We start from the raw sequence: 14,879 nt of genomic DNA, 5'->3' as shown, positions 1-14,879 counted from the left end.
GAGGAAGTTAAACCCTCCAGATATTTAGTTTGCAGAGTCACACTAGGGGTGGGAATCACTATACATGATACGTGGCTCACAATACCGGTAATATCAGGGGTATCACAATATATCGCTATACAAAAATGCAACTATGTATTGTGTGTAGTTCACCCAAAATAAAAATTATTGTGTGAGGGGAAAAAGTCTTCAGAGTTTTAGTGTCTAAAACTGCTATGTATAATGTTGATTTAATGTGTAATAATGCAATTGGGATATTTGTGTGCCTGATAATGCCAGATGTTATCAGAAAAAAAGTTGCCAACATTATTTTAACCCTAAAACCGTATTCTGGACAAATGTGGGCAAAATAGTTGATTTTTTTTTTTTTTTAAAATACTTCCCTTGATCTGAGCGGTACAAGACTTGGCTACTTTTCCTAAGTTTGCCTCATGAACTCACACACATTTTTTTTGACTCAATTCTACAATGTTAAGTGGGGGAAAAATAAAATCTCCTTAATCTTGTATTTGGGTCAAAAATGGGCACCCATAGAAATGAATGAATGGGAAAAACTGTAATTTAGAGCACTCTAAAATAAGCCAAAATAAGACACCAGGTGACAGCTCACTTCATCTGTAGGTTTTAGCTCTAAGAACTTGTTGGAATGATATTTTAATGTAGTTAAAAAAATAAAACATAAAAATAAGCATTATTTACATAGAAAATATGGTACTTTTTGAAGTAAATAAATTCAAAAATACCCCCAAAATAAAAAAACAACACCATAAATGGATAGATAAAACTTTATCGAAGACAGTGATATAACATTTATTATAAATAAAAATTAGAAATTAGGATCACACCTGAGTCATCTGTGCCCACATTTGTCCACAATTACAGGATTAAGGGCTATAAAGTAAATACGGTTTGAGGGCTACATATATATAGTCGTCTACAATAATCTTCAGAATTATGAATATTGTGACTATAGTTTGAAAGACTATTTATTAACACACAATGTAACTCCAAATTTAGCATTTTTTGTTAACCTTTTATCATATGTCTTGGAGTATCACAATATCGTATTGTGAGTTCAGTATCGTGATGTGTATTGAATCGTGACATTAGGATATCGTTACACCCCTACGGTACAGCAAGTATTGTGCTATAATCAATATATTGCTAAACAATCCTAAAATGATATATCACGATATCTGTGTAACTGCGAAAACAAAATGCCTGTGAAAAAGTTAAAGGAGTAGTTCGTGTTTAAAAAAGCTTTTGCTGATAATTTACTCACCCCCATGTCATCCAAGATGTCCATGTCATTCTTTCTTCAGTCGAAAAGAAATTAAGGTTTTTGATGAAAACATTCCAGGATTTTTCTTCATATAATGGACTTCAGTGGGAACCAAACGTTTCAAGGTCCAAAAGACAGTTTCAGTGCAAACTGTTCAAAGAGCTTTAAACGATTCCAGACGATGAATAAGGGTCTTATCAAGCGAAACGATTACTTATTTAATAAATAAATAACAAAGTTTAAGTTTTATAAGCTCAAACGCTCGCCTTTCTCTGTTCTGTGATGTGCATTCGTGACTCTCCTGTTCGAACTCGTTTATCAAAACGAACGAGTCTTTTCCAGAGTCAATTTGTTCATTTTGTTCGTTGAATAAACCAAATGACATGAAAAAAGATTTGTTCATTTTGATAAACGAGTTTGAACAGGAGAGTCACCAACGTGAATCGCAGAACAGAGCAAGACGAGCATTTGTGCTTATAAAACTTAAACTTTGTTTTTTGTTTATTAAATGAGCGATCGTTTCGCTTGATAAGACCCTTATTCATCGTCTGGAATCGTTTAAAGCCCTTTGAACAGTTTGCACTGAAACTGTCTTTTGGACCTTGAACCGTTTGGTTCCCATTGAAGTCCATTATATGGAGAAAATCCTGGAATGTTTTCATCAAAAACCTTAATTTCTTTTTGACTGAAGAAAGAAATACATGGACATCTTGGATGGGGGTGAGTAAATTATCAGCAAAAGTTTTTTTTAAACGTGAACTACTCCTTTAAGTGCAGATTTTCTCTGTATTCAAGTCCAACCTGTTAGAAAACCGCACAAATTTAAAAACATTTTAAGTAACTTATACATTTTATGCTTATACTTTTTAAAAGCTTAAACTTTTTCTTTTTGTGTTTAAACTGACACATTTAACTGCTCATCGACTTGTTTTATTTAAATCTGGTACATTTCAAAATTCACCGACCTCTTTTATTTAAACCTGGGAACATCTCAGTGTTTACCAGCTTCCTTATAAATAACCTGGGAATTGTGTTGTCAAAGGTGCGGACTTGGGTATTTTAAAAATGTGACTATACCAGCATTTCCCTCTATCATTTGAGCGCTGTTGAGCCGATTCTTAAACGCCTCTGATTGGCCGCTGGGTTCACGCGCTCAACAGATTTGTCTCTGACTGGCTACAATGATCAGCGCTTCCAAAACAGGTTGTAAATATGCATACGCGTCTATCAGTGGATGTATTAGCGATCCGCTGATAGACGGCTAAGTATCTATTATTCAACGATATGTCGCCATGTCGATATTTTATCCCACCCTTAATTCGCAACATACATCATCAAAGGCTAATCTTTTGATACACTCTTTAAATGTGTGTTTGTTTCTTGCAGATGTTCGGAAACTGGACGTTTGGCACTTTAGTATTCACAGTGATGGTTATTACGGTAACGCTGAAGGTAAGTGTCAGGCGAACGCCACACCGATGGGCTGGTGAATGACCCGTACGCTTCATGTGCTCCGTTCTCTCCTCAGCTGGCCTTAGAGACGCACTTCTGGACGTGGATGAACCACTTCGTCACATGGGGCTCCATCGCCTTCTACTTCATCTTCTCCTTGTTTTACGGCGGCATCATCTGGTACAGTATTGCCGGGGTTTTCCCAAAATGCCTGCGTGTGGGTTGATCTCATGAAATATTTATTTTTTGTTTGTTTCATTTGAAAAGGTTAATTAATTAACTTTTATTAATTTCATATCCAAAGTATTATAATCATCATAGAAATTATGGGTTTGTGTGTCTTTCCCATTATTCAGATTAGTGGTCAACAAATATGAGTTATCATTATCCCCAATCCTTAATATGCAGTTACCTTGTTTTGTAACTGGTCATGCACACCACCACACAAATCTTTAATCAAAACTAAAATTATTTAATCAAATTTGTAAATTGCGAACAATTCCTAAACAATGGTCGACTGATATTGATTCTTTGATGGCCAAGGCTGATATCTTAGAGAGCAGAGGTGTCTGATAAGATGGTATCAGGCTGTGTGTCCACCAAAGCGTTTTTCCACGCGCCTGGCATATACGTTTTCAATTGTTTTCAATAGGAGCGCCACGTTTTTTAAACGCCATGAGCGTAACGAGGCGCTGAGTGCCCAGCATTTTTTACTGGTCGCTGAGATTTGAAAATTGTCACTGTCACTTTTTACCCACCCGTCCAATCACAGTGCAGGAGGGGCGGGACTAAACCACACTGACCAACTGTCACATTCTTTCTGTACAACGACATCAACCAACAGAGCTAACCGTACAAAATGGATGAAAAATACATTTTTAGTATGGAAAATATTATCTGCGAAATCAGTTACAAGTAAACTCTGCTGCGGATATTCTGTATCATAGCAACGAAACGTCTCAACGGAAAAAAAACGCTCTCAAGCGCCCAAAGCATAGCGTCTTCAGCAGAGCGTGTAGCGTTTTCAGCTGGCTTTGGTGGGCACACGGCCTTAAGTAAGGTAAAGATGACTTGGTGCTCAGATGCTGTCAAAATTCAAGTCTGCTTCGCCTTAAAATCAAAGTCCCGTTTACGACACTTCGACCAAACTCAAAACCACTTAAAAATGCCAAATACCGCTCAATGTATACGTGCGCCTTGGCTATAAATCCGCTGACCACCATTTATTAAACTTTGAATCAATGCCAGTTTGTTAACCTGCCGCCTGAACTAGTACAGTTTTACAAATGACAACATGTTTTTATTATTTATTTTAAAAACACGGTACATAGCGCAGTGGCGTGGTTGTACAGCCCAAACTGCTTTTTTTTTTTGACAGCGGCCATATTGGAATTGGAGGATCAAGGGGTCCAGATATGTTTGGTCATAAATATAAACATTTCTATGTGTTTCCCATGATCAATTAAGCTGAAAAACATATCAAGTTTGTATTTGTAACTCATTTGGTTCGAAAGTTATAGCCGGAACCCTTTTCGGGCAGCGGCCATATTGGATTTGGCCGCCATCTTGGCCCCGAGGGTCGCTGGCTCCAGCAACCTAGCTAAATCATTTCAGTATGACAAATCTGTGCCAAATTTGGCGCTTTTAGATGAATTTGCGCGAAAATGTGCTTAAGGCCCCCAACTAGATCAGGTTTTGCTGATTTGGATTTTGCTTTTGGATCAGAGCCGACACTAAAAGCGGAGGTGCTCTGGTTTCTCCACACGGTGACAAGACGCCAGTCCTACATTGTTTCAAACGATGTTTCCGGACTCTGACATCGCTAAATCCTTCAGGTGTGGGGAAGATAAAACGGCCTACATTGCGTGCTTTGGAATTGGGGGTTTTATTAAAACAGAAACATAACTAATTTCCAAAATCACGGGACCGTTCGTGCTGATTTTCGACGAATGTTCAGTTTGAATAAATTAAATTACTTTGCGAATAGTTTTGAGACTCTGCGTTTCCTTTGTATGTTTTTTTTTTTTTTTTTTTTTCATGATATAGGTCTTAAATTTCATTCATAATGATCTTAAAAAGGCCTTTAAAAGTCTTAAATTTGATTTTGTGAAACCTGCAGAAACCCTGTTCAAATCTTTGGTTACTGGGTTTTATTAATGTCCTGTGTGAGAAAGTCAGGAACGATGTTTAATTTGGTTGTTTCCCTTCTAAACTGTGTTTATTGAATTTTGTTGATTTGCTGGTAAAAACGGTTTGCTCTTACATTGGATCCGGTCCCTCATGACCAGCCGCACAGTGTACTGTGGATTTTAGTCAAGATGTTGAGCTCAATATTTGGCTCTGCCTCTGAAACAATTGGCCGTTTGCTCAGTAGTTGGATATTTTGAATATTTGTATCAAAAAATATATGTTGGTTTCAACTAACTGGAGATGTTTCCCCCCTCCGTCAGGCCGTTCCTTCACACACAGGACATGTACTTCGTCTTCGTTCAGCTGCTGTCCAGCGGCTCGGCTTGGTTCGCCATCATCATCATCATCATCACCTGCCTGTTTCCTGATGTCATCAAGAAGGTCTTTTACAGGCACCTGCACCCAACCAGCACGCAGAAGTCTCAGGTGAGCGTCACACTTCAAACACCGATCCAGATGGTGAGAGAGATGCTAATATTGTGCTAGATTTATGCTTTCTAAGCTGACACTGAAGCATGTGGCTCACGTCACCGCATGAACTCTCACCAGCAGCTTCACTCGAGCCCACTCAGACATGCAGCATCACAGATATGGCAGATCTTCTGCGTATGTCTGGACTCTGGGAGGGCTAGCATGTCTGGTTGAATTATGAGAATAGATAATGGCAGGTTGTAGCGTCATGTTTACTTTCTGTTAGTATTTGTGTGAAAAAAACTTCCTCACTGACATGTTAAAGTTCCTCATTTACCAGTCCTTCCAGTTTTTTTTGTAATTGTTGCGGGCAAAAATCCTTGATTATGCGGGTCGATTTCTTTATGCGATGAAATTACGGGAACAAAAACTGCAGTTTGACGAAAAATAGAGAAAAAAGCGATTCCCCCAACACTCACTAGGCTACTACCTTAATATAAAGAGTCCTTTCTTATTACTTCTGATGATAAGCAACTATAACTACATCACAGAAAGTGTTGGAATATTTCAGTTCTCCTCTTGTTTTATTTCAGACCCTAACCCTCTGGGGACTAAGCCCTTTTTGGTCCGTTTTCTCTATTTTTACATTTAGGCTTATAAACTACAGTATATGTAATGGAGATGGAACACTATGTGTTTGGTGTCTATGGATTCAGAAGACCCTAAACTAACATAATCATGCATGTAATGTGTTTATAAATGAAGTATGAGTGAAAAATGTACAATAAACTAGAGAATTTCAAAAACTGAAATTCAATTTTTGTCATTTATTTCCGAAAAGCACACAACAATAGTGAACAGTTTTTGAACAAAAAATATATATGTCAAAGCCTTTTCTTGACAGACATGTGTAATTGTTAAATAAAATCTGTAAAGAACAATTAAAAAAACAATTAAATAAGTTTATTTACAAATAGTCCCAGGCGTTTTTCTTAGGAATGCTTAGACATTTCTCCTCGTCACTCTCCAGTAATTGTTCCAGAGCCCGTTCCACCGTAAATCGTTTACTGCTTGCCATCATAAAAGAGCTAAAATAATAAATAATGCTATAATTGTATGTATATATATATATTATAATTCTTCTGTCTCTCTCTCATATAAAGCTCAGCGCGCTCTCGCTCCGTAAAAAGCCTTGTTTATACTCGACGCGTCCGTTCCCTTTCTGTCCTCTCCTCCAGCACTCGACGCTGTTTGCGTCATATCCCTTACTCTATAGTACCACCCCTTGCAAGGCTACAGAGTCCTCTGATTTGCTAGAATACGTCATGGTAACCTTCCCCTGATTGGGTAAGAAAAATATTCCTCCATCGGCAATTTTTCCATTGGTTGTTGCTCGTGAATCTGCCAAACAACATCGATTTCATTGGCCTTTGACGGTGTGTCTCCGGGTATCCGGTTATCACTGTTTTCAGTGGAATCTGAGGAAGACGGCAAAACCTCTCTATCATGAATAGTTTTTAAGATAAGTACACATTTGTAAAAGTATGTCATTTTGGGCGGTACCGCCCAATCCGTCCTCAGAGGGTTAATAAACACTGAGACAAACAAGTTCTGTAGCTTTACAAAAGGAATATGCTACAACTTCTGTAAAAATGACAAATATTATCCCAAATTTGCAGATTTAAACATGTCAAATGATAGGAATATTGATTCAGATTAAATTATATTTACAACACAAAAAAATATTATTATTCTTTCCATAAAAGCACCTTTTTTACTCAGACAAGCGAAGGACGGTTTACTTGCCGGAAGGATGAGTACATGATGAGCTCAACGTCGAGCCCTTTTTCCGTTTGTGCCGAATGAGAGAGATGAGCCCAAAAATTTGGATTATGCCATATATCGGCTTTGTATGATTAATTTTTTCAACCTTTTTTTTGCATTTTTTTTCTATCTTTCTCTGTTTGTTTGTTTGTTTGTTTGTTTCTTTCTTTCTTTCTTTCTTTCTTTCTTTCTTTCTTTCTCTCTCTCATCCATTGAGTTTTAATCCTTCCATTGTGTGTGAGCCTGTAACTGAAGTCTCGCTGCGGTGCGGTTGTGTGCCGTCAGCAGACGCTGCCCTGCGGATGACACCCGATCGCTCCGAGTGCATTCTCTCTCTCTCTCTGCGTCGACCGCTCGCTTCCTGTTTCCTGTCTTTCTCATTTCTGAATGTGTGTGGTTGCTGCATTGTGGTCTTGAGTGTATAACTGCACATGTGACTCTTCCTTCTCTTTACTGACCCTCTGTGTGTGTCCTGTAGATGTACACCAACCGCGTGGCTATAGGTGACGACTTCATCGCACTTCAGCCTCTGTCCAGAGCCAAGAATCAGCTGGGCAAGATTAGGTAGAGTAGGAGAGACACTCCCACACTGCATGCGGCAGGACAAACTAACATGCGTTCAAAGAGGAGTGTGAGATAAACTCTTCACCCTGCATGTGCATGAGTGTGTAGGCCAGATTTAAAGCAGACGTAAGCTTCCTCGTGCAGCACGGCCTTGAGCTCGCTGCTCTTTGTGCACCAGCGTATGAAAAATAAATGTGTTCCTGGACTGCATGCACCCAACACGATTGTATCTTTACTCTCTACCAACGAGCAGGGAAATGAGCTCCAGTCCAGCTACAGCAAAGCACCATTAAAAAAGGGTAAAAAAAAAACCCCATTAAAATCTGATTTTGACAGCTTGTTTGCTCTGTTTCCAAACCAAGTGACTTGACTTTATGTGTTCAACCCTTCTAAGGCAGCTTCACACACTCTTAAATAGAGATCAAGTTCAAGTTTCAAGTTTATTGTATTTATAAAGCACATTTAAAACAACCTTGGTTGACCAAAGTGCTGGACAAAATATAGCTATTTAAATCCATGTGATGTGGCTTTTTGTCACAATGCTAAAGAAAAACTATTTTGGGTTCCTTTCAGTGAACAGATCTAAAAAGACCTTGATGTGGAGAACATTTTAATAATGTAAAGCAGGGGTTCCCAGACTTTCCCATTCCAGGACCCACCAATAAAAGTACAATCTCTATCTCAAGATCCCCCTAGTGAAAAGTAAATGTATTTGAAATATATGTATTTAATTCAAAGTAAATTACAAATACATTTACATTTTTATTCAATATAAATAGCCTACAATTGTACTATTAGTATACCAAACTGGTAAACTGTCCGGAAATAGTGCTGAGGTCCCATATATATATATATATATACTCAACTAAAGGATTATTAGGAACACCTGTTCAATTTTGCTTAAATCACCTTTCTTTCCCATTCTGACATTCAGTTTGGAGTTCAGGAGATTGTCTTGACCAGGACCACACCCCTAAATGCATTGAAGACACTGCCATGTGATTGGTTGATTAGATCAGTGTTTCCCAACCCTGTTCCTGGCGGCACACCAACACTGCGCGTATTCTTTGTCTCCCTAATCTAAAACACACCTGATTCAACTCATCAGCTCATTAACCCATCTGATTATGAGCTGATGGGTTGAATCAGGTGTGTTTGATAAGGGAGACAAAGAATACGCGCAGTGTTGGTGTGCCGCCAGGAACAGGGTTGGGAAACACTGATCTAATCAACCAATCACATGGCAGTGTCTTCAATGCATTTAGGGGTGTGGTCCTGATCAAGACAATCTCCTGAACTCCAAACTGAATGTCAGAATGGGAAAGAAAGGTGATTTAAGCAATTTTGAGCGTGGCATGGTTGTTGGTGTGAGTATTTCACAATCTGCTCAGTTACTGGGATTAGATCAGTTACTGGGCTCAGTTACAGCTCAAAATACCGGTAAACTTTTTGATGATGTCATTAACCGGAAGTGACCTTCTGTAAAGTTGTTGACAAGTCTTTTCATCCGCCCGGACGAGGAGAAGCGCTTTAGTTTCGGTATCACTTTGAAGACATTTGTAAACAGTGCTGAGGAAACATCTGCGTCAACTTTATGAATGGCCCAGAGCCGTTGCTTTTAATATCTTCTGGTTGGTCCAAACATACGTGCAAGATAGCGCTAATCTTCACTCACACTCACTTAGGGTTAAATGAACAAGCGGCGTGAGTTTTATCCTTTCATTAGATGCATTTGTTTAATATTAGTGTTCGTTTTTATTCAACGCTTTCGTCCTTTTGCATTTCAGCTTAACTGTGTGTGTTGTTTATGTGTTGGTAAATTAGTTTAGTCGGCAGATTAATTTAATGTCTAACGACCACCCGGTTTATCCCTCATTTACCGACCTAAGTTACACCTGAATCTTGTTGTACAGTGTATATGCCTCGGTTTATCTAAGTTAATCTAACTTACGTTCACTAGTTTTTACACGAGTTTATCTGTCGTAACGTTGTGTTTGTGACTTAACTGTTTAGTTTAGCTTAGCTCCGTGTTACGTTAGTTGTCTACGTTTCCCTAGGATAAGTTTCCATTTATCTGAACGTTTTAGATGCGCTTGTTTAGCTGACCTTTGACCTCGCAGAACTGAATTTAGTAATGGTCGAATCGTTTGCTTCGAGATTCGGAGTTCGCATCAAACTGCTAAAGTCACGTGATTTGGCTAAACGAAGCTTTACGTCATTTCTGTGTGCCCAATGATGGTTTTACCTGATCTCGGATCAATTTTATTGATTTGTAGACATTTGATTAAACCCTTGTGTAAAGGCAGTGTTCCGATTAACCACGCTCTCCATAAGATTAATAAAACAACCCCTACAATTTAATGAAATAACATATTTATTTAGTATACATCATATTTGAATATTAGATTATTTGTTAAATTTGTATGATAGATTAGACTTAAGTAAAAATTAAATACAAATTTGTAAAACATGCGTGTTTTGCTGCATTTACACATTTTGACCAGAAGAGGTCGCCAGCGCGTGGCGTTTCGAGAGACTCAAAACACAGAATCAATTGCTTCGCAAATTGATTCAAAGTTCCGAAAAGCTTCGTTCTGCCATAACTAACTAAAGGAATCAGTCTTTTAAACGGACTAGTTTGTTAGTGTCGAAGTGAAGAGATTTGTCACGTTTGTGTGCATCTTTACGTTCCAAAATGACCATTTGCTGAGTGTTTTTAGCAATATACTGGTAACGTTAGAACTTCCCTTACTGGTAAATTGCCAGAACCAATTTTCCGGTATATTTGAAAAGGTCCTGTTCACACATGATCTGTTACAAGTAATTGACCAGTAAGGACTGTATGTGTGAAAGGGGCTAGTAATTGTGGCCACTTTTACCGTTGTCAGTTCAATGGGAGTCTGCATGGTGAAGAATATTGCCTGATGGACAATACATTTCCCTTTGTGTAATTAATGTCAGGTGCAAGTTTGGGGAACTTTGACGCACAAATTAGCATCAACCGACCAATAGCAAGACTCTTGGTTTGGCCATGTCAGTTATGTGGGTGGAAATTCATAATTAAGGAACAAAGCAAACCTGGTGATCCACAATGCATGAGGTACTCCCAATTTTGTACAAACCTGCACTTTAAAATTACAGTATAAAATGACCATACAAAGAGAGGCTGTTGGGAACCAGTTATTCAGGGTTGGTTTGTTTTATTTATTCCCAAATCGTTCAGCGTATTTAAACCGCGTCTCTCTGCTTTCTCCTCAAAGAGTGTGATGCTGCCGTAGAAAGTGCCCTCTGGTCACTAGGTTTCTCAACAGAGCCCTCGACTTCGGTAGAAGTGTTTTCTTGCAGCGGACGTGGGGCGGTTTCATGCTCGTTCACCTTTCTTCTGTTTTCATCCGTTCGGGAGACTTACCGCGTTGTTTTGTCCTTCCAGATGGAAGCGGATAAGGTTTCAGTCAGCTCAGAATATGACTCTGCTGAAATCGGGAGCAGAGGCGAGGACAATCGGCCACTGATCGCTGCTTTTCCTCCGCCTCTGGGTCAGCCCCACCCTTCCCCTAGGTAGTGCTACACCCCCGTCTGTGTGTGTGTGTGCGGGGTCGTGGGACACTCGTTCTCCCCGTGATGTAACCAGGAGCGAGGGCTGCTCTGGGGGGCTCTTAACGCTGGCATGAGTCTTAGACCTTGGTCTGTTACATTAGACTAATCTAATCTCAAGTGCCTTATGTGTGCATGTCTTTATGATCATCTTCATCCTTGTGACGTTGTTTAACAAGTGATTGCTCTAATAGTGATGTCATTAGTGTTTGTCATTGAATGAGCTGCTGTTTTTCCATCATGAATGAACAGTTGCTGACAGCTATGTGTGATTCACTAATGCTCTCTTTATTGTTATTATAGCATGTGTACACTGCAGCCAAATTGCATTATGTGTACAGATTTTAGTAATTAACCCCTGAAAAATTGTGGTAGCGACAATTAAACTTGAATAAAACTTTTGCAGATAGTTTACTCACCCCCATGTCATCCAAGATGTCCATGTCTTTCTTTCTTCAGTCGAAAAGAAATGAAGGTTTTTGATGAAAACATTCCAAGATTTTTCTCCATATAATGGACTTCAATGGGAACCAAACGGTTCAAGGTCCAAAAGAGAGTTTCAGTGCAAACTGTTCAAAGGGCTTTAAACGATTCCAGACGATGAATAAGGGTCTTATCAAGCGAAACGATCGCTCATTTAATAAATAAATAACAAAGTTTAAGTTTTATAAGCTCAAATGTTCGTCTTGCTCTGTTCTGTGATGCACATTCATGACTCTCCTGTTCGAACTCGTTCATCAAAATCTTTTCCTGAGTCAGTTTGTTCATTTCGCTCGTTGAGTGAACCAAATGACATGAAAAAAGATTCGTTCATTTTCATCGTCTGGAATCGTTTAAAGCCCTTTGAACAGTTTGCACTGAAACCGTCTTTTGGACCTTGAACCGTTTGGTTCCCATTGAAGTCCATTATATGGAGAAAAATCCTGGAATGTTTTCATCAAAAACCTTAATTTCTTTTCGACTGAAGAAAGAAAGACATGGACATCTTGGATGACATGGGGGTGAGTAAATTATCAGCACAAGTTTTTTAAAAAAAAGTGAACTACTCCTTTAAATGCATATACTTACGTTTAGCAAAACTAGTTGTAAATGCAGTGCAGGGCTGTGTCTAACGGTTATTTTGATAATCGATTAATCGGAAGAAAATCTGACCAAAAAAATGTACAAAATGAATCATTTTGTTCAGGGTTGTCGAAACAATGTGCCAGTTGAATGCTATGAAAACAAATGGAGAGAGCATGCAATAAACGGCACACAAGGCTAAAATTAACACTAATAACTAAATGAATGTTCGTTTAAAGCACGTCTTTCTCGTGTTTTGGACGGCTTGGGTTGTGCACTCTCCCCACAGCAGCTCATTCGGTGTTTTCCACATGTGCATTGTCCATAGAAATGCATCACTCACTCATTTAAAGTCCAGTGACTACACTTTTTCATTGATAAATCGATTAGTTGTTGCAGCTCTAATTAAGTGTCACTTTTTTGGACACCAAAACAAATATTTTTTGGTTTACAGTTCAGTAGGGACTCCTGTATTCAATACACACACACACAGAGTAAAGAATTTGGTGTATCACTCACATTTTTCCCCGCAAACCCTAGTTTCACTTCTGATTTGACTGGTGTGCATCACTCAGAACTCGAACGTTTGCTACAGTGAGTGAGCCGCAGTTGTTCATAAACCTCTACAGATATCCAATGGGTAAATGTGGTGTGTTTAATGGCTAGCACATTTATTTGTAGCTGAGATGAAATGACAGCAGTCGGTTTTCATCTGCTGGTTATTCCTCAACCCCTCCAGCGATTCTGCTTTTGATTAGAGCTGCACGAATGACTGACTCGTTATTTACAACTACAGGATACGGTTGAAGTCACACTGCATTCAATCTTTCAGCTACTTCCTGTTTATATTGATTTTTATTTTTTATTTTTAGCAGAACTACCATGGTCCATGTCGTAATAGCTAAATCTTTAACCCAGCGAGCTCGGGTTAACAAGAAATATTTGAGGATCACTTGTCTGTCATTATAGCTCATGTTATTTGTGAGCTAGTAGATCAATCATTAAAAACCGTTCCTCTGGACCCAAAGTCCTCGTTTATGCATTAGTCAACATACACGTTTGTCTCAAGACTGATAATTCTGCAAGGCATGCTCAAGAAGGGGTTTAATGTTAATATTGGTAGTTTGCATAATGCCTAGTCAGGTTGCTTGAGCGAGATCAGAGAATTGATTTCCTCAGCTCTGGCCGCACACACACTCTTTCTTCTCTGGGTGGTTTTTGAGTGCATCTGATTTGAATTAATTCCTGTTGGATTGCTCAGGCTGTAATTGAACAAGCTCGTCTTCAGTAATTGAGTATTGAATAAAGGAGTTAAGTGGAACTGTAATCTCTGTCCAGGCAGAGGCCAAGGATGTCTGTGTTTCTGAAGAGACGGCATCATTTATCACTTTTTAGGTTATTCATTGTCTCATTTCAGACCTCTCATGTATATGTTAAACCATGCACTGCATTTATGATTTGAGTTCAGTGTTTCAAGCAATGCCTCCCATTATTGGGATGTCCTGTCCCATATTCAAGGTTTGGTTTAGGTGTTGTTATTATTATAAACATGTGTCTTATTTGCACATGTGACACTTTCTTCAAATAGTGTACAAATTGGTGCATCATTGCTTTGTTCATTTAAAGCAAGTTCTCAAGTTCTCTGACAATCTATTGAACTGACATTTAATTCATTGTAGGGAAAAAATATCCATCAACTATTTCAAATAAAGTTAGTGGTTTCATGTAGCTGAAAATAATGAAACTAATCCACAATTTCATTATCTGTAAATAAGGTCTGTATATTGTGCTTCTCACATCCCCTTTAATCCAAAGTTTGCTTCAGTTTTACCATAAACTGTAAAAAAGATGGTTGATGTGTCTCCCCTTTTTTTCCACTATAGAAAAATGAAGTGAAAATATTCTTGGAGTGGCCGTTGAAATCAATGATTAGATGATGTGAAGCCTGAGTCCATGAGGTGTAGTCGCGGTATCAAGCTTCCCCCCGCAAACACAGCTGTCAATCTTGATGCTAGCATCAAATAATTAACTAACTAAAAATAATTACCACTTAGCCTGATGAGAACTTCTGTAATTGACAGAAACCATTTTTGGGGGAGGAATTGTAATTGGATGTTTTGGTTTGGTTTGAGAGGACGAGTTTTAAGACCTGTACTGCAGCCAGTCACCAGGGGGCGATACAAATATTTTGGCTTCACATTTCAGGTTGTGTGCGGCACACTTGCTTTTTACAGATAGGCTAGGTTTCATGTACAACTCGATTTTACAAACCACCTATACTATGTACACTCAGCTTGCATATGCGCCTTCTTATTTTTTTAATAAGTTAGTTTACAAGGGCAACACTAGGCTGTTTCTTGTATTACAGTCGAAAATTAAATTAAAAACAACCTACTAGAACAGCACCGACAATAGACGTCCACGTTGACTAGCGCTTTTATGAAGTGTTTAAGAGAAACTCTCTTCGCTAGATTAAAAAAAGTTTTTATCTTCTAGACAA

General features: G+C 38.7%; 1 protein-coding gene across 4 annotated transcripts in view; it reads left to right on the top strand.

Moving 5' to 3' along the window:
- Nucleotides 1-14,879, top strand: part of atp11b (ATPase phospholipid transporting 11B) — a 71,510-nt gene that overhangs the window by 47,494 nt on the left and 9,137 nt on the right. Inside the window, exons 26-30 of one of the 4 annotated variants that reach the window (XM_089118167.1) lie at nucleotides 2,669-2,734; nucleotides 2,811-2,914; nucleotides 5,185-5,350; nucleotides 7,638-7,723; nucleotides 11,154-11,281. In XM_089118167.1, coding sequence (XP_088974293.1) covers nucleotides 2,669-2,734; nucleotides 2,811-2,914; nucleotides 5,185-5,350; nucleotides 7,638-7,723; nucleotides 11,154-11,235 — 504 coding nt within the window. In that variant the 3' untranslated portion in view covers nucleotides 11,236-11,281. The remainder of the gene's footprint in view (nucleotides 1-2,668; nucleotides 2,735-2,810; nucleotides 2,915-5,184; nucleotides 5,351-7,637; nucleotides 7,724-11,153; nucleotides 11,282-14,879) is intronic. The other 3 variants (XM_089118157.1, XM_089118163.1, XM_089118161.1) reach the window with 3 other exon arrangements.

This window comes from Pimephales promelas, chromosome 2 (assembly GCF_988280905.1).
Source record: "Pimephales promelas chromosome 2, fPimPro1.hap1.1, whole genome shotgun sequence".
Lineage (NCBI taxonomy): Eukaryota > Metazoa > Chordata > Actinopteri > Cypriniformes > Leuciscidae > Pimephales > Pimephales promelas.
This window is presented reverse-complemented; position numbering and strand designations above follow the sequence as displayed.